Source organism: Triticum aestivum, chromosome 5A (genome assembly GCF_018294505.1).
Source record: "Triticum aestivum cultivar Chinese Spring chromosome 5A, IWGSC CS RefSeq v2.1, whole genome shotgun sequence".
Lineage (NCBI taxonomy): Eukaryota > Viridiplantae > Streptophyta > Magnoliopsida > Poales > Poaceae > Triticum > Triticum aestivum.
The window spans coordinates 585,887,382-585,909,733 of record NC_057806.1 but is presented as its reverse complement, the minus strand read 5'-3'; the positions used below and the strand labels follow the sequence as shown (position 1 = coordinate 585,909,733).

Genomic DNA, 22,352 nt, shown 5'->3' with positions numbered 1-22,352 from the left:
TAGTAATTACGAATCCTGATACTGATATATGCAAACATCTAACAAAATCTTTCCTGGGCCAACTTCATCATAGCATTGATCCTCGGGCAGGTCTCCTTCCATAGCTTTGCCATCGCCGTTGTTGTGTCATCACCGATAACACCGCCACACCACAATAACCACTCTAACAAGGTCTTATTTTTCGGCCTCGCACGCATAGCCACCTCGTCGTCGACATTGAGTTCACCGGTGTTTGAGGTTCATGTAGACCGCGCGCATATGTTTTTATGAAAAACAAATGTTGTTCCTCATGAGTCGCCGAGACCTCGGCTGTGTTTCGAACAAGCACTAAATCTACCTAAGAACAGGAGGAGACTGATAACAAGTCAGAGCATAGAACTGTCGCGTGGCCCGGCGTGAACTGGACGCCTTGTCTCGGCGGCGGTGGTGGTCCAGGGTGGGCGCTAATCATTTTCTCTTGGCCGGTGCAAAAGGAAAAGGACGTTCCATAAAAGATTGAGAGAAAAATGATCTCGACTCGGGCCTTTCGGCACGTTGCACCGTCACCGGCACGTTTCCACCTGCGCTTTGCGCAGAGAATAATCACGAAAGTTCTTTGATTATTACCAAACTCTCAGTACGGGCACTAAATTATCATGCGTTTTTTTTTAAATTGAATCTATTCATTAAGGCAGTGTTCGGCAACCCATCACTCCTAAAAATACGAGAAGCTGCGGAGTGAAGGGACTGCAGCTCCGTGCTGTTTAACTACAGCTCCGCCGCTCCTGAAGTGGAGCGGCGGAGTGGACAGACTCCGAATAGGACTTAACTGTCGAGATAGTAAAAAAACACTAGAAATAACAATGATTATATCCAGATTCGTATATCACCTAGTAACAATGATTACCTAATGCGAACCAATCTGTGATTGAATGGTTAGAGGGACTGTGCTATCCTCAGCCCATCAGGGTTCAAGTCCTGGTGTTCGCATTTATTTCTAGATTTATTTCAGGATCTTCGAGGGGTGAGTGTATGCTCGTGTATATGAACGCTTGTGCATGTACTATTTAAAAAAAACAATAATTACCTAACTTACAATACGACACTCAATTATCCTGCATTTTCATTTTTAGAAAAAACTTCAATCTATTCTTTAACTGTCAAGACAGTACAAAGAACATCATAGTTAACAACAATTACATCCAGATCCGTAGACCATCTAATAACAACCAGAAACATTGAAGCGAGTCGAGACGTGTCTTCATCATCGCCTGCAATGATGTTATACTAAGTTATGATTGGCTATATCGTCACAGTCCAATCAATTTAGATTGGGAGGCAAGAACAATGAGTATCTGTCATAATGGACAACAACAATACTACTTCTTCAATATTGTTAAACCCTGATAAGTTTTAAAAGAAAATTGATAAATGAGCTATGGGCTACTATCTTTATCGCATATCTTCCCTCCTTCATTGTAGCCGGACAAACCTTATTTAGTAGATAGTAGAGCAGTCGTTGTGCTAAAGTCCAACAAGACCAGCGCACCAGAAAACAGTTACCGATGAAGAGAGGCATAAATTGATTGAAAAGATCCAAAATGTAGACACACCAATGCAGGCAAACGAAGACCGAATCCAAGTGGACCTATCGAAGACAAACGCCGGTCTAATCCCGCGAGATTCGCTAGAGACACGTCTTACACACTAGAAACATGATCCGGGCATGGGCTAGGCAGGAAGAATCCTATCCCGTCTTCAGGGAACCCCCACCGCCTTGCCTTTCTGAGCGGGACATAAATCCTAACAAAACTAAAAAAAAAGCACCCAAAAATGAAGTCCTACTGTCAGGAAGGACGAGCCGGAATCCACCGCGCCTCCATAGCCTTAAGGCCAGAGAAGATGAGGCAGACCAACGATAACACCGACACGAGGCAGGGAAACCCTATCGCTTGAGCGCTCTTGGTCATGAGCCAAGGGGCACGGGAGGACGTAGCCAAGCTTAATTTCAGTAGGGGCAACAAATAAGAGAAAATTATGAAGAGAAAAGGAAAAAATAGAAAATATCAAGAAGAAATAATAATAATGTCGAATAAATTTTTGATGATTTTCGTGCGGAAATTATTTATTTTATCTTTTTTTGAAAGAATTATTTATTTTATCTCAAAACATTCAACTTTTTTGTTCTTCTCAAATTTGAGAATGAAGCCGGGAGACACTTATTTCTCGCGCCGCTGTCTGCTTCGTCATTACAATTAACATCAATCTGAAACCAAAACTGCACGCCTTGATGCATAAATCTAGTGTATGCCTCTTCTCCCGTCAAGACGAGTGCACATGGATGTTTTTCAGAGAGAGGTCGGGTTTTTTTTTTTTTTTGAGAGGCCGGGTGAGAGCCCATGCGTTGTTATCGGGCCAGGGGCCTATCACACATTCTGGCGTGAGCCCATGTCCGCCTCACTCTCTCTCTCTCTCTCGTCCTCCCAACGCGTCAGTAGAGCAGAGCAGTCTTGCAGATAAGGAAAGCTCTGGTTCTGCGCACAAGCTCCAACCAAATTCCGACTCCTCTGCGCAGACCAATCACCAATGCCTGGGCCTCCTTCCACCATGTCCCTGCCGAGGCCGAGCAGGTGCTACCGCTGCTGCTCGTCGTCGACGCCGCCGCCGCCGAAGCAGCGAGCCGCGGAGAGCAAGCGGCGGCCTATCCGTAACCCATCGTCGCCACCTCCATTCATCCGCTCGTCTTGCCGCGCTAATAACTAACTCCTCGCGTGCCGCGCGCAACAGTGCAGGCGGAGCGCGGCTGCTGCTGACCCGGAGGGCGCTGGCGGGCGCTGTGGCGACGGTGACGTTGGCGGTGGCGGGCCGTGCCAGGGCGGCGGAGGAGGGCGGCGAGGGGGTGGTGGGCGCGTTCAAGTCGCTGTTCGACCCGAACGAGGAGACCAAGGCCGGGAAGGTGCTGCCCAAGGCGTACCTGAAGGCGGCGCGGGAGGTGGTGCGGACGCTCCGGGAGTCGCTGGGGGAGGGCGACGCCGCCGGCGACTCGGCCAGCTTCCGCAGGGGCGCCGACTCCGCCAAGACGTCCATCCGAGAGTTCCTCGGCGGCTGGAGAGGCCAGCCCGCCGTCGCCAAAGAGGTACAGCCAGCCAGCAGCAGCTCCATTCCCTTTCTCTCAAGCCAATGCTATGAATGTTGTTGCTCAGCTACTACCAAGTTTGTCAGGAAATTCAATCTTGCAAACTATCCCCCTTTTTTTGAAGAAAAAGAGTCGAAGGATGTTGAGAGTGTTTATTTAGGGCGATTAAACCATCTGTGAATTCACTTGCCGCCCTAATATTGGATTGGATGCAATGCAGGAGTCGTATGTGGCGCTGGAGAAGGCCATCAAATCGCTGGCGGAGTTCTACTCCAAGGCAGGGCCCTTCGCCTCGCTTCCGGGAGATGTCAAAAACAAGATCCTCGACGACCTCAACGCCGCAGAGGCCTACCTCTAGGTCTCTTTGCTTAGCGGCATTGTATTTTCCGGCGTAAATTCGTTATACTTGTGTCCTTTTGTTGCGACGTTATGATGAGTAAATAATAATTGACATGGATCCCCATTTCTCTCTTGATTCAACGGAGGCGAATATGGGCACCAGGGTAGTAGATGCATTGGAGAGGTGCTGGATCTTCAGTTCTATTCTAAGTTTCCCACACGACCAAAATGAGCAAGAGGCAAAGGCCTTCCGGTGGAGGAAGCCGGCGGGCCGGCAACCACAATGCAGAAGCACACATGGAACCCTGATTGATGCTTGCCAGCAGGCCCCATCCCCATGAATTCCTCCACAGTTAAAACATCCTAAAATTTCAGGTTTGAAATTACTCGCAGCAGCATGGCAAAGCTTTTTCGCCCATACAACTAGCATCATACAGACAATGAGGTTCCTTCTTCTGGTTGCAAAAGTGCAAAGCTATTGACAGAAACAACAACTAACATCCACTATGATTCGCGGCAACGTTGGCCTTCGACTTTTAAGTTAAACACCCCCCCCCCCCCCCCCCCCCAAATGCACAGAATAAAACTATAATCCCCCTTCTACCTGCTGAGGAGTCCACATACAGTTAGGTATGGTCGGGGTCAACAACTTTTAATACTGCACACTGCACAGGCTGGTCACCAAGCCCTGGCCAAAACAGCGCTCGTCTTCAAAAACGCATCCTTTCAGGTTTGCTTTCTGGAAGAAGCAGATGCACGGCAGGCTGAGTTAAAACAAGATAACTAAATGGTTTCATCATCTATGTCTGTCACTCTTGCGAAGCAGGTTGCGTTGTCTTGTCGGGCCAAAATGAACTGGAGACGAGGCTCGTCAATCTGCAATTAAGATTTAAAATAAAAATCTTGAGACCCACATAAAAATCTATTGCTAAACAATTAAAGTACAGCCATGGCCCAGAGATCTTATCATAGAGAACCCCATCAGCATGATAGGTATATTAAGGTACTAATTGTTTGAGTAACAGTATGTCCTAATCCTTCAAAATAGGAAACAGTATGCACTGGGGTTACTATATTTATATCTATATAAAGAAGAAGAAGAACTAGTATTCACACCACCTTCACTGACATGCTAAACAAAACTATGCTTATCCAAGGGTGTTATTTCAGATTAATACGTATGTTATAGTAAATGGAGGGTTTTCCTGCAATTATCTATGGGTCAAAGAAGTATTAGCTGTTTATAAGAAACATTATGCACTGGAGTTGGCCATCTTTAAAAAGCAAAATTAAACTTCGAGTTCAAAGTCTGTCCTCTGAAATTCTGTTTCAAATCAAGATCCAAAAAGAACATGAAAATGGTTATTACAAAGCATTTACCTTTGCAAGTTTCAGCATCTTCTTTGCTGCTGTTCAACTGATCCATGACCTCCGAACCTTGGGTCTCCGCATCCGCATCTACATCTGCAACGGAGCAAACAGAGTCCACATCGGATACTTTTCTGAACTATCTCCAGAGAAATCAAGTATCAATTGTACAAATGGCCAGTCGCCATTGGATAAAGAAACAGGGAGAAAAAATGAAATATACATAAGAGACATGTTATTCATGGTACTGACCTCCTTCAGAACCTGGGTGTTCCTGAGGTGAAGCCTGCTTATTTAGCAATGGCTTTTGAAGAAGACCTGTACCAGGAAAAACTAACATGTTGATAGACTTGACTTCTTGCTTGTCTGAAACTTCAAGTGGGCTAAATCCGAATTTGGATGTCCAGGTGTCCACCAGTTCATTAATAGCAGGAATGATCAACTTCTCAACTTTGAGAGAACTGAGGATCTGAAATGTAAATAAGAGAAGGCATTAAGAACACACATGGAATTACCCTACTATGATAATAAAACAAAAAAACATCAAGCCAATTCATCTATAACCTATTGTAGGGAAAGGTGCAAAGTGTTGCCAGTTATACACTAATATAGCTGTACCATGATGGAATTACCCTACCATTGTATGCATATGCGCTATATCCATTACAGGTTTCAGTACCAAATGAAGAAAACATTGTCAAGCAGTTGTAGCATGCCAATTGTAACTCAATACCATTTTACAAGAGGGCAATATTAGTTTGCTACCTTTGTAATCTCTCTGCTACTACTTTTGAACAGATTTCAGGTTGATAACAAAATCTTGCATAAGTTCATAAAGTTAGGGTTTGAGAAGTTCAGTTCTTCAAATTTACAAACTATAATGAAACATACATAACTACAGGAGGACTAAATAGAACATCCCCAAACTTTTGTCCTATATAAGCACCATGAAGAATGCCAAAATGGATCTGAGGCTCAGGTAAAGATACCATTTCAATTCCATCTAAAAGTCGACGGCACATCCCTTGGCGACGATACATATGTCGTGTACCAATGAATGGCATCTCTGCCAACTTGGTCCCATGTATCCTGTTTCAGCATAAGACATAATAACAGTAAACTTGTATTAGAATCCAGCAATTCAGCGGAAGAAAAAAGAAACTCAAGAGCAACCAGATAATAGCAAGTGTTACAAAGTTAGTCTGATGTATATTACTGCTTAATGCTAGAGTTCAGATAGCGAGGCTAAAAAGTTGTATAAACAAAGTATATAGTGTAGGACATATCTAGACAAGCAAGCTACAAAATTGCATGCAAAGAGCTTTATGAAGTATGCAAGCAATAATAAGTTTATAACTAACGTATCTTACTAAAGTGTAACGCTCCAGTGACATAAAGCTACTTTCTTTAATACAGAATACCACCAACACCATCAGGATAAATGAGTACTTCCGTAAAAACTGCTCGGTGCTCACAGTAATGATCTAGTAAGCGTCACCTAGCAGGCTAGCAGTAGTACTAGACAATTGAACATAACTTGTTTTTGTCAAGTTTGAATTATTCAATTATCAGTAGCCTATATTCAAGCAACTTGACTAATCGCCTGACCACCTACATTGGAAAATTAGAGTGGGAATGCAGCTTCCACTCCATAGTTGGAGCATACATGACTAATTGCCATATAGGTCAGCAAACTAGTGGTTGAAACAAGACACTCAGTATATTAAGCGAGGACATGAATCTCTGATACCAATGAATAGTGTATTCAGTTCATACACATGGCAGAACAGTCACAAAACATGGCATACACACAAAAGAAGGAAGTAACCCACCTGACTGATGCTGCAGATACTATTTCATCTCCACGCTCCAAAATAAAGATATAAAATCCACGGAAATCCAGCCGGAGAAAATTTGACCTGCACACAGACAAGAAATGAGAGAGCAATCAAACATCTCTCACTGATAAATGTTACCAGTTCAACTTGTTGTCATGACGCAACTGTTAGATAAGTAACTTGACCAATGTGCCCAGCAGCATAAACAAACACCCAAACCAATTCTGTATGCCAGTAACTGAACATACAGTAAGCCAGAGGGATCATACCCGTGTATAGATTCAAACTACCCAAGCCACATATGCACACACGTAAGCACTAGGAATAGGTCCCACCAATCAGCCACTTTATCAAACTAGGAATAAGCAATTAATTGTCGAATGGCGTCGTTGGTCAATTTTGTTAGTTTGCTATTTGGTGCATGCATAGGTGATGCTTTAATACTTGGGTCTTTTCTTTTGCCGTTTTAACGCACATATTGCACATATTTGACATTATTCACATACCTCTATATGCCATTGTAGCGAAACACATGATGTAAGCTCAAAAACATCAAAGAACTAAACCGACAGACAGCAAAATCTTATCATCACAAGAATAAGCAAAATGTTAAAACTCCACAATCATTTTATGGCTAGGGGCATCGCCAGCTTGCTTGAAATAATCAAGGGCAAGGCCCGGTTGTGGGCAAGGGCAGGGGGCACGGTCTCGCGATGCTTCTACTGCTGGTGCCTAGAACTTGGCATGCACCGTTGTATTTCTGGGGCGTGGGCCATTTCAGGCTTGTACATGGAGACACAAGGCTTTTGCGTTTTCTGAGGAAAAACAATTATGGCGAGGAAACAAAAATATTGCGAGGTGAGCTCACCCCAACAGACCTGCATCTGTCAATAGCTATACAGCCAAGCATGGAGAGGGGTAGAAGGATACTAAAAACGACCCAGCTTAAATGAGTAGCAAGAGGTAACTACAGCAACATTGAAGGTAAACTCAACCCCACCCACAAAAACACACGTGCATAGGAAGGAGAGAAAGAGAGTGTATGCAAAGATTTACAAATCGAAAGCATATCAACAACAGAGGAGTTCTACAAAATATCCTTGAGCTTGCTTAGAGTACCATGAGCTTGTGTTAAGAGAGATGCCTACCCACAGTTGTACACAACATTACGTATCAAGTTGATCCCAGTTCTTTGGTCAACAATAGGAAGAAAGCACTCATCCATCAGTGAAAGAGCAACTGCAATCTTGGAATTACACTCGACCCTTCCATCCAAATCAAGAACTGTTTCTGGTGCATTTTCATGGCTACACTGAATAATTCTGCATGCAAATTCAGGTTCAAGATCCTTCTTGACCGCAAGAAGATTCTGCAATTCCTCAAACAGCTGCATTGCATAGAAAGTTATTTAGATTCCGTGGTGCGATGAGGATTCAGGGAGGGAAAATGCCGACTGATGGAAAAGAAAGTGAGAATAAAGAATAACATGTGAACAGGTTTGGTCTTCAAAGGGATACAGGAAACAGAAATATTAAGCATTAGGAAACTTTCCAAACTGTTTTCAGTCAAAGTGAAACAGAAATAGTAACGATTAAACTGATCACATACATCTTCATTATAGAATATCAATACTATTTTTGTTTGTTTTCCAGAGTATCCAAGGTGGATTAGTTTGTACAATAATATCGCAATATCGACGGAAAAACGATAATAATATTTCTATGCAGCATTTCAAAATACTTCTACATATATCCATATTCAAATTTCAACTGTACTACACAAATCCTTAAACATCACTTAAGTAATAACTATTTCAAGGATGATGGCATGCAAAGTTCTGCATGTTTTTCAGATAGAAAATTGTCACCATACTGGAAATATTCAGTCTCAGAAGACTAAGGAAATCCAAATTCCGAAGTAAATGATTTTGGTAGCTTTGCATACTATATTGGTCGCTTATCGAGTATAGCTACTTGGACAAAAAAACTAAATGCCATAATTCAAAAATAAAAGCAATAGAACTCTGTTGAGTAGGTTAAGTGCAGATATTTAACGAGTGACATTTTCAAGCATCAAGTTGTCACAAGCTAGTGACACTCAACTTAGCTCAAAATATATAATGTCAATGCTAGAATTGTAGTCATGGAAAACTACATCGTAATATGTCCAGAAAGAAAGTCATGGAAAGGGAAGAACTAAAGTTGACAAAGTATTACCAGTCTGCAACTTTGTTGGCAAAAATGATTTCCTGCCTGATTGGAGACACTGGATAGGTCCTCAGTCTCAGGAGAGCAAGCTGGGTGATCTGCAGGCATCATCATTGTGGAACAGTCAAAAACATGATTGACTAACACAACATTATAGTAACAACAACCGGAATCTGACAAAATAAGTTATCAAAGATTCCAAAGTACCAAAGAACTAGGATACACAGAGATCACATACATTTCTCCTCGCATTGGGAACAAGAATGTAATGAATCAACTTCAGCATTGTCTGGAGCATCATGATTCAAATGCTCCTGACAAAATTTACAGGAACAGTTTGCACAACGCCAATCATCAGATGGAAGTTCCTGTAAATTGGATATTCATGCTCATTAGAGAATGCTGCGCCAGATACACTTAGCCATAGACCATATACTAGGGGGGAAATCGAGGTCATATGCTAGTCGTTTCAATATCTCCCTAATCCAGGAACTGCTAAATTAATCAGACACATAAATCAAAATGCTGACAAATCTGCGGTACAACTGAAAGAAATGTCAGACGGTTATTGCTCAGAGTGAAAACGGCATTAAGCCAACAACCTAACACAGTAACTGTATGAAAAGCGCTTTTTTTAAGTATAAACACCATTTACTCTCTGTATATAAATACATACCTCGAGTTCTAGGCAACTCATGTGGAATGTTGAGGGGCATCCGTCACAGCAGATCAAATTGCCTCCATCACCACAAATACCACATGTGTCGTCATTGGGATCATCACCCTCAGTGCTAACAGGGAAAAAGGCCTGTCTTTCAGAATCAGACTGCTTGTCCCATGCACTAATGAGACAATGCAAAAGGTCATTGTCCAGCCCATCCACAAGTATATTCCTGTATGGTTTGCTCGGTTGACCACCAGCATGAGCCACAAATTCGAGTACTGTGACAACCTTGCTACAGCAGCTACAGTTAATTCCATCCCTGGTGAGTAAACCCTCTAGCAGAACTTTTGAGCGGCTTTCATCCATGCATTTCAGTCTAGTGTTGACGGATAGAACATCCAGATCAATCAACCAGGAGAAAACTGTGCGTTTCCATTCATATGGAGCAAAACCATTGCTGCTTCCAGCCTCCTGATTTGATCCACGAGCGAGTAGAGCACAACCGCCTCGCTTTTTTCTTTCCTTTGAAATCTTCTTCTTCTTTTCCTTTGGCCTGCCCTTTGAATTTTTAGAGTTCTTTAGCAAACCATGCTTCCTCTTTTTTAACTTCTGAAGCTCAACTTTGGTCTTTCGCTTGTTAACAACTACTCTTTTTAGTTTGCTGAGGATCTCCTGTGGTAAAGAACTACTCACAGAAGCATGTGTTTTGCCAGGGCTGCCCGGAGATTTCTTTGATAAATTCTCGCTTGTAGCTTCGTTCTTTTGCTCAGATTGCATACTTTCATACACTGCGTATGCTTTTGTGATTGACCAGTAAGATCCTTTACCACTTGGAGGTATATAGACAGAATCCCAATAATTTCTGCCATTCCTGGGTCTCAGATCAATCTTCCAACCAGCATCCAGAAGTATGGTCTTTACCTGTTCGCTTATTTGACGCTTTTGTTCAAAACGACCTGTTGATTCACCTGGGTTTCCAGATTTTGCTCTGGAGCCATATTGTGCCTCGCTATTGCCTTTGGAACAACTTGCTTTGGGAGAACCAGAAGAACGGTTTGGTCTAGATCCGGACCTTTGTTTATGCAATGGATCTTTCCTTTTTCGCCTGTCTTTTCTCACAACAATAACTTCCTCAGATTCACTAGAATACTCTTGATTTACCATGACGGCAGGAGCATCACGTTCTCTGCGCCCTCTACAATTTCTCTTGTGGGTAATGATGATATCAGTTCCATCAACATCAGATCCATTATGTGAAAGCTTGCAGGCATCTTTATTAGAGGGGTTAACAGATCTGCTCAACTCAGCTGCTCGACTGTGATGCTGCTGTTTTGTCAAAATATATTTTTTGTCTGGACCGGAGTTCTTCTCTGTAAGCATCTTCCCAGAAGACTTCTTTGATTGATCTAACTCGGTGTGAGAAGTACTTCTTGTCTTTTTCATGGATGGTGTCTCAACTGGTGACCCTCCAGCAATTTTATCAAGACCTGATTCCAACATCCTCTTCTTGCTGGCAACAATCTTAGCACCAACTGATAATGGTGACTTCGGCATGGCAGTCTTGTTTTCAGATCTAACTCCTTCCGAATCTGTTAGCTCTGTATCATTCTTTTCAGTGATAGCTGAACTACAGACATTCTGATCCACCAGAGGAACTGCATCTTTTGTTGTTGCCTTGGCAATGCTGCCACTTCTCATGGACGGCTGTGGCTTCGAATTGATCTTTATCTCTGTTGCTGATGCCTTGTTCTCTGTGATATTTGCAGGATAATCCTTGCCAGTAACACCTGATTTTCTTTGAGCACTAATCTTTCCATTTGGTGTGTTCTTCTTTGTGTTGGTTCCACGTTTAGCAGGTTCAGTGTGGTCAGCTTTTAAGGATGCAGTATTGCTCACTTTCCTTGTATAATGATGAACAACATCTTCCTTTCTCCCCTTGCTTTCCATGCTAGCCGCGTTTGCACTACTTTTGCATGAGCTTCCAGAAGCCTCTCTTTGTTTAACTGTAGATGACCTTGTAACTCTCCTCTCAAACTGAACCTCCTCCTCTTCATGTTTCAACTTCATTTCACATGTGTTTCTGGTTAACGACTTTCTCCTTATAAATACAATGTCAGGAGTCGAAATCCCCTTGGTTCCGCCTACAGGGCTACCTAAGCCCTCTTTATGGTTAGTGCAATCAGTTAATGCGATGTTGTTATCAGCCACACATCTTCCATTACCATTTAGAGAAGCTTCAGTGTCTTTACGTACATCATCATCGTGACAATGCTTCTCAACTCCCTGATCACCACTCTGGAGTACCATTCCCTCAGTACGCACAACATTACCATCCTGCTGAACAGGTTCTGATGCGCTAGTAGGGTTGTTTCTGCTTACATCAATGACCAATTCATCGTCTTTTGCTGCAGCTGATGGGTCTATGACCTCCCCCTGGCAAGGTCCATTGGCACCCTTGTTTTCCTGGGAGTCATCAGTACCACCCCCACTTGTCCCAGACACATTCTCCTCCTCCTGAGTTGCAGAGTAAGTCTTCTCGTCTGCCTTCACTTTATCATCAGATTCAAAATTGCTTTTTTGGTTGTCTAAGCCATTCTCTTGAGCAATACCGGCACTATCCACATTATTCTCAGAACACTTAGCTGGCACTTGTATAGCATCATCCACTTTCACTGGAACCTCATCCATGTGCTCATCGCCTTTAGAAGCGTCGACTGTCTGCGCCCCGCTTCTGCCATCCTCTGCAACAGCCTCACAGTTAGTCTTCTCCAGACTGTCACCTGCAGTAGCCTCGCAGTTAGTCTTCTCCAGACTGTCACCCGCAGTAGCCTCGCAGTTAGTCTTCTCCAAACTGTCACCCGCAGTAGCCTCACAGTCAGTCTTCTCCAAAGCGTCACACTCGCTAACATCCGCGGCGGCGGCAGCTTCACCCTCGGGCTCAGCATCCACATGCAGCTTCATGGTGGCTGACCTGAGCACCCTCTTTGCCACGCCGCCATTCTCGCCCGCAGGAACATCCTTCCTCTTCTTCCCCGTAAGCATGGACCCTCCGCCGCCCAGAACGTCAACATCACCAAGGGAAGGTTTTTCCACCTCCACCAAGGAGGAAGCCTTGGGCGAGTCCTTCATCAGGGCGTCTTCTATTCCTGGCATCGGGTTTCGCTCCAAACCGTTAAGCCTCATCCCAGTGCCCTGCGTGATAAGAACAGAAAAATCATCAGAACCACACTCCCACTAAATGTTGAACTGGTGGCCACCTATAGCTACCCGAACTCCCAGCCAGCGTAAACCTAGCAAGATAATTAGGGTTGGGAAACTCGGGGCAATGGGGTATCAAGCGCATGAAATGGTTAAGACCTGCTCTTTCGAGTAAACCTAGATGGCAATTCGGGAAACTGGTGAAACATCTTAGACATCAAGCGGAAAAAAGCATAATCCCTTGAAATCCGGAGGCGAAGCAGCGGGGCAGCTCACCAGAAGCCAGGGAGGAGGAGAGCATGCCCTGGATCAGCACCGAATCGCGCGGCCGAAACCGTGCAAGGCCGAGATCGCCGGCCTCCGCCGCCGAGAGCAAGCGGTGGAAGCAGCGGTTGCCGGCGCGGCCACCGGCCCCGCCGATCCGGCCGCGGAAGGGTGGGGTCCGGCGCGAATCCGCGGCGTGGGGGCGGCGAATCTGGGGGGATTCGGGCGCCGGAATGCCGAATTGGGGTCGGGATGGGGCGGTGGGAGGGAGGAGGGGGAGGGCGCTTGGTGGTGTGCTGCTATAGGCTTTTGGGTTTGTGGGTTTTAATCCGCTCCCTAACTCCTTTTCCTCCGTAGTTTTAAATCCGGGGGCTCCTTCGGGTTTTCGGCAGGGGAGAGGGGTGGGGGTGGGGCTTCCGTTTCGCCTCGCCTCCGCGAGCGAGAGACCCAGGACGGGAGGAAGACGTGGGCGGGTGGGTGGGTGGAGCCCGTCGGCAGCCGCCTAGGGCTGGCTGGGGCGGTTGTTGCTCCGCTCGGGACGCCAACGGCAGGAGCGGTGTGGTGGTGAACATGTGAGGAGTCACGAGTTGGTTTCAATCCCCCACGCAGATTGTGGGGGTAGAAAGCGTTCTCCCATGGTGCTCAGTTCTTAGGATTGTTCTACAATGGGTGCGGGTCTAGTGCGATCTCATCTCGCCGCCAAGTGCGCGGCCAACCTTCCGGCGGCTCCCTCCATTGACGACCTCTCGGACGTCGGTGGGGGGGGGGGGGGGGGGTCAGGTCTCGCGCGTGCGGGTACATGTAGCCAGAGGGTTAGAGCTTCGGTAGTTTTAAGGTTTCGGATGTTCGACGTATTGGCTTCAGCGAGGGCGACGGCGGCAGTGAATATAAGTATTCCAGATCTTCTCACAGCCGGCGTTCTGCTCTGTGGTGGGCAATGGGCCTTGGTGGCTATATGTTCAAGCAGGGATGGCGGCGGCACCGACGTCCTCGTGGTGGACATGCATCCTCGGGCTCTGCCGTTGCGACGACGTTTGCTCCGACGCCGGCGTGGAGCTTGAGAGATAGTCCAGGAGAGGATGCAGACAGTGGCATGTGTTGGTAGCATCTGGAAGATGACGGATCGTGTGCTAGGATCGCGATTGGCGGTTGGCAGGTATGGTTTCCTCCTCCGACGTCTTTGTTGAGCGAGGATGTCAGATCTGGAGTTCGATGATGTATACGGGGTGTCGCATCAGTCTGGTTCGTTTAACGGCAATGGCTTCGCCTTTTGTGAGCCACCTTGGAGGTCTGCAAAGTTGCATTCAATAATGGAGCTGCGTCAAGCTCGGATGAGGAGGTGATCCGTCATATTTTCCTTTGCTGGCTATTGTGATCGTGCCGGAGGCAGGTGGCGGCCGTTGGTGTCAAGCTCATGGGGATTCACTTTCCTTCTTGGCTGGTGGTCCTTTGTGCAAAGGCTAGCATTCTACTGTCTTTCCAGTTTTTTCAGGTTGATGCTTACGTGGCTTGTAGTATGATCTTTATGATATGAATGAGACGTGTATTACCATGCAAAAAAAACAATGGCTAGAATAAGAAAAACCTTTTTGACAGTGACGAACAATGTCTTGAGTTAACCTTTCTCGTAGCATTTCGTCAGGTCTAGACACATAGTGGGCAATTTACTAATATAGAAAGTAGAGTAGTTGTCTTAATTATGCCCACTTTTGTTGTTGATATGTATTGTTGACTAAAGTGTATCATTGTGCGATGGCTACTGAAAAAACCTCTTTCCAAAGTAGGTTGGATATCCCATGTGTTTTAAACTTAAACCCTAGTTACGACTATTTATGGTAAGACTTTTTTAGCTAAACTCCTACAATGTAGGAAACCTTATCAATGGTTACTAGATAATGACCTAGTGTTATTTAACATTTTATTTTCTATAGTATTCTACCTCACTCTAAATGATGCATGGTTGGGTTTTAAAGATGGAATGTAGAAGCATTGTTGTATTTCCTTTTTTATCGTTCATGTGCACCGCTGTGTAAAGTGAGTCCTTTTGCGTCAGCTAATAAAAGCATCATTCCGTTTTGTTGGATATCTCACAGTGTATTAACCTCAAACCGTAGCTTCAAACTACAACACATTTATGACAAGAACCTTTTAAGCTAAACCATTGGAATACGGAAAACCTTATCTGCATTCTTTGTGTTATTTAGTTTACATGTTAACATGATCAAAAGGATTATTAGACTTTAAAGATGGAAACGATAAGCATGGTCTTATGTCCTTCTTGCTTGATGCACATGGTCGAGTAAAGTGTGAAGTAATGTGTGACGGTGTCCTGGACTAGGGGGTACTCACCACGTCATCTACCGACCAGGTGGGTCGGGCCGAGGAACCTCATGGCGGTTCACTAACGGGCTTCTTTGGACAGCCGATGACATATACGAGGAAGATTCCACAAGACTTGGTGATCAAGACAAGGACTCCTTTCCATCGACGTTGCCGACTAGGACTCTTGTTATTCTAGGCCTACGGTATATTATATAAGTCGAGGCCAGGCTAGTCAATAGATATATGCTAGATCATTAGAATCATACACAACATACGTTCGAGATAGATCAACTCTGTACTTGATACATCATCATCAATATAAAACAAGAGCAGGACGTAGGGTTTTACCTCCATCAAGAGGGCCCAAACCTGGGTAATCATCTTCTCCTTCGTCTCATGTTACCCATCGATCCAAGATCCGTAGCTCGGGACCCCCTACCCCGAGGTTTGCTAGTTTTTGACACCGACAATGGTGCTTTCATTGAGAGTTCCACTGTGAGATCGACGAAGTATCAATGGTTCACCTCCAGATCAACTGCGACGTTGGCATCTTCGTCGTCGGCTTGACTAGTCACCTTGGCTCGATCGAGGACTACGCGCCACCTCAGATCATCATGTTCGGACGAGGGCCTTCATCAACATCAACTCCGATCTCTATCAAGATCATGGAGGAATTATCCATGGAGCTCGGGGACTCAACGTCAACATTGCCCTTGGGCGACCGTGCTTTTTTTTTGGGCAGCGAAATTGTATCCACCGCCACAGCCTCCTCGAGTGTCGCTTTGACGATTGCATTAGTGGAATTGTGCGGAACTGCGTCTACAACAACCATGTAAAATTTCGTCACGTTTCAATGGAGGAATCTCCGATGATCTCCGATTTACCGGAGCCCTATCGAATCTGGATGGGATTCTGGATGAGTTTAGGGCGAGGGGTCCAGCACCCAGCTCGGACTTCGGTGGGAAACCCACCGTTTTTTAAAATAAACATTAACTTTATTGATTAGAGATAATTGTTACATCGCCAATCAGTAAACGTACAATGTCCCTCATTGGCTCCTCAAACCAGTCCTTCATGACTGAAAATTTAGCTAGCCTAGCAAGTTCGTGAGCCACCTTATTTGCTTGTCTATTACAATGTTCAAACCTAATAAAAGGAAAATCACAAGCTATAAAATAACAGTCATCAAACACTGCTGCCGCCGGTCCCACGGAATGTCCTCCATTCTTCATTATTTCAATCACCTACATATTGTCAGAGTTAACAACAAGACAATTGCACCCACTTTTTGTGCTAGGAATAGGCCAAACCTTAGAGCCAACTCTTCTGCTGTTAATACATCGGCACACCAATCCATCCTCCAGTTTCCACCAACGATGAATCTTCCATTATCATCTCTGAGACTAGCCCCAGCTGTGCCCCTAAGTAAATCATGGTCAAAAGAGGCGTCAACATTAAGTTTAACAAAACCCATAGGCGGTCTGCTCCAACCCCCTGTTTTACTAGTTGCCTTTGGGGAGTGTGCATTAATATAGTTAGCCGTTATAGCCCGGGCACCCATGGAAGTTTGGAGTGCGTCTTGAACCTTTCCTTCTTGAACCAGTTTGCGTCTATCCTACCATAAATACCAAGTTGTAACCGCGATTAGTTCACTTTCTTTTTGAGAACCCATTATTGCTAAGTCTTGTTTGGGCATTAACAGTAAGAACTCCAAAACTGCCTCTCCCGCACGATCAATAGCACAAGCTTTATTGATCACCTCATGCAATCCTAGTTTGCCCCATACCTCTTTTGCCTTTTGACACAAGAATAAAATGTGTTTTTATCTTCTGCCCCATTGGAGCATGATGGACAAGTGGGTGATACTTTTATGTGCCTATTGGCAAGTGTGGCATGGCACAGGAGGGTTCCATGTAAGGTACGCCAGATGAAAATCTTTACCTTTGCTGGACAGGATAATTTCCAAATCTCATGCCAAACAGGATTAACATTGGTTCTTCCCATACCATTAGTATGTTGTAATTTTGTCCCATATTGTTTGTTCCATTCCTCCAAATAAGCCGATCGTATCGTAAAAAGACCATTTTTTGTATAACTCCAAGCAATGAAGTCTAACATATTATGCATTGGTAGGGGGATTGCGAGCACCCTTTGAGCGTCAATTGGCCATAACGTTTCTTTCACCAAATCTTCATCCCAAGTACTCGTGATTGGATTAATAAGATCAGAGACCTTTGTCAGAAGGTGCCCCCTTCTTGGCGTAATGACCCTCCTATTCACACAGTTCAGGATCCATGCATCTCTCCAAATATCAATATTTTGTCCATTTCCAACCCGCCAAATATAACCATTTTTTAGCGATTTTACTCCCGCCATAATACTTTGCCAAGTAAAAGAGGACCCCTTCCTTAGTTTTGCGTTCACTAAGTCCCCATCCGGAAAATATTTAGCTCCTAAGATACACGCACATAAGGACTCAGGATTATCAATCAGACGCCATGCCTGTTTGGCTAAAATCACACCGTTCATTAGCTGTGGAATTACTATATCAACAACCCCTCAATTTCAGCTTGATCTGACCGTTCATACTCTGGGAAACCTGATGAGTGCATCGATTTTTAGATCTATTTTCTGCGCAAGAACAAATCTGACCCGAGTTCATCTTTTTTATGAATGGGATTTCGGACATCCTTTTTGAAGAAATTTTTATATGGGGTATTGTGTTTTGTTCTCAAACACATGCCCACTAATTTTGAAGCCTTTTCCGAGGTAATCTTCACCATCGCGTCGGTGTCAAACCAGACCGACTACGTTACTCCACGGTTGCCGACCTGCGGTAGACACATCGTCGCCTCGTTGAGCCAAGGTCAACCTCATCGGATCATCATCTCGGCAAGCCAACCAAGAGTTCGGCATCGCAAAGGCTAAATCATCACCAACATTTTTCCCCATGGATTGCACGGGTCGAGCGCGCCGGCATCGCCGCGTGGTCACTTCATCAAGCTGGCATTGAGCGCATCACAAGTTACGACCTGCGTCGGCATGGCCTTGTCGTCGCTTCTTCAAGACGTTGTCCACCACGCCGACTTGCTTCGACACCTCGGCTGACATGGGGACTGCAACATCGCCTTACTGACCTACTCTATCACCTCGGCTGGACCGGGGGCTTCGTCATCTCTCCATTAACCTACTCCGGGGACTTCGACATCACCAGTTGACCAGCTTCATCATGTTAGCTGGACTGGGGGGATTCGCCTCGCCGCATCGACCGTGTTGGGTCGTTACTTGGTTAAGCTGATCTTCTCTCTTGGCCACCTCGGCTTTGGGGGCTGGGACCTCGGCCAGGCCAAGGGCCACGTCTTCGTCCCGCCACAAGCCCGAACCTCATCACCAAAATCGAGCACATTATCCAGCTAAGTCGCTTTAATGCTCAAATTTTCTCCAATCTTTCAATTTTTGTTCAGTTCTACCAAGCATTATATTTGTGTTGAACAGAAAGTTGTTGTTAAAAACTTAGTTTGTCAAAAACACTTATTTTACCCAAGTTAACTAGGGGCTCTTAAAATTATATGAGCCATTTTATAATAAATGTTTTCTTCTTAGTCGTTGCAAAGTCTTTTTCTACCACTCTTTTCTTGACTCGAGTGTGTGGTTAGTAGCCGGATAGCCTGGTTTCTCTATAAAGCTGCTCGAGTTAAGTTTGCTAAAATGGCCTAAAAGAGAAGCACTCCGCCTTCGGGATGGGAGGTTGAAGCCAAAGGCTGACCCGCTTGAAGTCTTGAGATCGGATGTGTCATGTTAAAGCACGACGGAAGCACAAACTAATTTGAAGACCAATTTTTGGATTGCCACCCAAAAACTTGATTTACTTCAGTCGTAAAGTTTCCGCATAAGTTTTTTGGTTTTTCAAGCTTTAACACTTTTAACCTATTTTATGTTTTTGTTTCAGGAGGCAGGACATCCTCTTGATCGAGGTGTTCGGCATGATGGTTTTTGCTCGAGAAATATTTTCTGACCAGCAGTTCGGCATCTCTCCCGCCGAGCTGCACCTCGCTGTTGTCAAAATACATTCAATAGATGAAACAGTTCCTAAGGAGATTACGATCCTCAGGTTGGTCGGCCACACCCAACCTAAGTCTCGGGGGCTATTGGGTATACATTCGGCAGAGAATAAATTGCACTGGTGGGAAATAAATTCCGCAAAAAATCATCCCAAGGTCGAGGTGGTGCACCACCTCGGAAGTAGTCTGGCATAAAAGCTCAGCTATGAGTGATTGGGTCCCTAGAGAACTTTTTCGGGATTAAGCTTGGATGAACTCCAACTTTTTCAGAGACCGAGGTGATCTATGACACCTTAGATGCCGACTAGCGTTAGAGCTCGGTTGCAAAAAGTGTTGGAAATATGCCCTAGAGGCAATAATAAAAGGATTATTATTATATTTTCTTGTTCATGATGATTGTCTTTTATTCATGCTATAATTGTGTTATCCGGAAATTGTAATACATGTGTGAATACATAGACACCAACATGTCCCTAGTAAGCCTCTAGTTGACTAGCTCGTTGATCAATAGATAGTCATGGTTTCCTGACTATGGACATTGGATGTCATTGATAACGAGATCACATCATTAGGATAATGATGTGATGGACAAGACCCAATCCTAAACATAGCACAAGATCGTATAGTTCGTTTGCTAGAGTTTTTCCAATGTCAAGTATCTTTTCCTTAGACCATGAGATCGTGTAACTCCCGGATACCGTAGGAGTGCTTTGGGTGTACCAAACATCACAACGTAACTAGGTGACTATAAAGGTATACTACGGGTATCTCCGAAAGTATCTGTTGGGTTGACGCGGATCAAGACTGGGATTTGTCACTCCATATGACGGAGAGGTATCTCTGGGCCCACTCGGTAATGCATCATCATAATGAGCTCAAAGTGACCAAGTGTCTGGTCACGGGATCATGCATTATGGTACGAGTAAAGTGACTTGCCGGTAACGAGATTGAACGAGGTATTGGGATACCCACGATCGAATCTCGGGCAAGTAACGTATCGATTGATAAAGGGAATTGTATACGGGGTTGCTTGAATCCTCGACATCGTGGTTCATCCGATGAGATCATCGAGGAGCATGTGGGAGCCAACATGGGTATCCAGATCCCGTTGTTGGTTATTGACCGGAGAGTCGCCTCGGTCATGTCTACATGTCTCCCAAACCCGTAGGGTCTACACACTTAAGGTTCGGTGACGCTAGGGTTGTAGAGATATGAGTATGCAGTAACCCGAAAGTTGTTCGGAGTCCCGGATGAGATCCCGGACGTCACGAGGAGTTCCGGAATGGTCTGGAGGTGAAGAATTATATATAGGAAGTGCAGTTTCGGCCATCGGGAGAGTTTCGGGGGTCAACGGTATTGTACCGGGACCACCGGAAGGGTCCCGGGGGTCCACCGGGTGGGGCCACCCATCCCAGAGGGCCTCATGGGCTGAAGTGGGGAGGGAACCAGCCCATAGTGGGCTGGTGCGCCCCCCTTGGGCCCCCATGCGCCTAGGGTTGGGAACCCTAGGGGAGGGGGCGCCTCCACTTGCCTTGGGGGGCACTCCACCCCCTTGGCCGCCGCCCCCTAGGAGATCCCATCTCCTAGGGCCGGTGCACCCCCTAGGGGGGCCTATATAAAGGAGGGGGAGGGAGGGCAGCCGGACCCCTGAAGCCTTGGCACCTCTGAAAGTGCAACTATCCCTAGGTGGTTTTGGTAATTCATAACAACATATAGCTCATTGAGCTAATGCTATTCCAAGATGATTATTTCAGGAAAGCTCAATGATTGGCATGGCATGGATGTGAAAGTGGAACCCTCAAAATGCTAAGGACAAAGGATTGGCTCAAGCTCAAAAGCTCAAGACTCTTCATTTTACATTTTAGTGATCCAAGATCACATTGAGTCTTTAGGAAAAGCCAATACTATCAAGGAGGGATGAGGTGTTGCTTAATGAGCCTCTTGCTTCATGTGCTTAGTGATATGCTCCAAAACCCTCAACTACTTTCCCATATCCACATATGACCAAAACCCTAAGCCAAACTCGGTCCAACCAATTCTTCCTATCCGGCGCCACCGAGTTTCATTTGTCATAAGCCACTGCCAAACCCTAGCAAATCGGTTCTACCGATAGGGATCTCGGTCTCACCGAGATGGGGTTGCAAACTCTCTGTTTCCCTTTCGTAACTTTTCGGTCTCACCGAAAGAGCGAATCGGTCCCACCGAGATTGCAATGTAAATTCAGTGTTTCCTTTTTGTAACTTTTCGGTCTCACAGAAAGAGCAAATCGGTCCCACCGAGTTTGCCTGAGCAACTCTCTGGTTAGCTAATTACCAAATTCGGTCCCACCGAGTTTGTGTAATTGGTCTCACCGAGATTACGTTATGCCCAAACCCTAACCATATCGGTCCTACCGAGTTGCATGTCAGTCCCACCGAAAATCTCTAACGGTCACTAGGTTTACCTTTCCGGTCCGACCGAGTTTGTTGATTCGGTCCCACCGAGATTGGAAAATTGTGTGTAACGGTTGGATTTTGTGTGGAGGCTATATATACCCCTCCACCTCCTCTTCATTCGTGGAGAGAGCAATCAGAACACATACACAATTCCAACTCATATGTTCTGAGAGAGAACCACCTACTCATGTGTTGAGACCAAGATATTCCATTCCTATCATATGAATCTTGATCTCTAGCCTTCCCAAGTTGCTTTCCACTCAAATCTTCTTTCCACCAAATCCAAATCCTACAAGAGAGAGTTGAGTGTTGGGGAGACTATCATTTGAAGCACAAGAGCAAGGAGTTCATTACCTACGCACCATTTGTTACTTCTTGGAGAGTGGTGTCTCCTAGATTGGCTAGGTGTCACTTGGGAGCCTCCGACAAGATTGTGGAGTTGAACCAAGGAGTTTGTAAGGGCAAGGAGATCGCCTACTTCATGAAGATCTACCGCTAGTGAGGCAAGTCCTGTGTGGGCGATGGCCATGGTGGGATAGAC

At 45.2% G+C, this 22,352-nt stretch overlaps 2 protein-coding genes across 3 annotated transcripts; one reads left to right on the top strand and one right to left on the bottom strand.

The window, feature by feature from the left end:
• Positions 1-2,254: 2,254 nt before the first annotated feature.
• LOC123105010 (photosystem II D1 precursor processing protein PSB27-H2, chloroplastic) lies at positions 2,255-3,578 on the top strand. 2 transcript variants are annotated; one of them, XM_044526970.1, is made up of 3 exons: positions 2,425-2,686; positions 2,772-3,115; positions 3,336-3,578. In XM_044526970.1, exons 1-3 carry the CDS (start codon positions 2,566-2,568, stop codon positions 3,471-3,473), a joined length of 603 nt encoding a protein of 200 aa, XP_044382905.1. In that variant the 5' UTR covers positions 2,425-2,565; the 3' UTR covers positions 3,474-3,578. The 2 variants fall into 2 exon arrangements, with proteins under 2 accessions (XP_044382904.1, XP_044382905.1); XM_044526969.1 differs by having other exon boundaries at positions 2,255-3,115.
• A 237-nt stretch (positions 3,579-3,815) lies between these two features.
• On the bottom strand, positions 3,816-13,324 carry LOC123105009 (uncharacterized). The gene is made up of 10 exons (XM_044526968.1): positions 13,006-13,324; positions 9,544-12,723; positions 9,106-9,235; positions 8,877-8,965; positions 7,809-8,047; positions 6,655-6,741; positions 5,812-5,911; positions 5,075-5,291; positions 4,835-4,918; positions 3,816-4,330 (listed from the first exon to the last, which is right to left on the bottom strand). Exons 2-10 carry the CDS (start codon positions 12,712-12,714, stop codon positions 4,326-4,328), a joined length of 4,122 nt encoding a protein of 1,373 aa, XP_044382903.1. The 5' UTR covers positions 12,715-12,723; positions 13,006-13,324; the 3' UTR covers positions 3,816-4,325.
• Between the last annotated feature and the right edge of the window lie 9,028 nt (positions 13,325-22,352).

Bases quoted from the DNA above. Each gene is read 5' to 3' on its own strand.
- LOC123105009 (XM_044526968.1), bottom strand. From the start codon at position 12,714: ATGAGGCTTAACGGTTTGGAGCGAAACCCGATGCCAGGAATAGAAGAC. The intron at 9,236-9,543 runs GTATGTATTTAT...TCCAATTTACAG, and splicing joins TGAGTTGCCTAGAACTCGAG to GAACTTCCATCTGATGATTG. The intron at 5,912-6,654 runs GTGGGTTACTTC...ATGCTGAAACAG, and splicing joins GTATCTGCAGCATCAGTCAG to GATACATGGGACCAAGTTGG.
- LOC123105010 (XM_044526969.1), top strand. From the start codon at position 2,270: ATGCATAAATCTAGTGTATGCCTCTTCTCCCGTCAAGACGAGTGCACA. The intron at 3,116-3,335 runs GTACAGCCAGCC...GATGCAATGCAG, and splicing joins AGCCCGCCGTCGCCAAAGAG to GAGTCGTATGTGGCGCTGGA.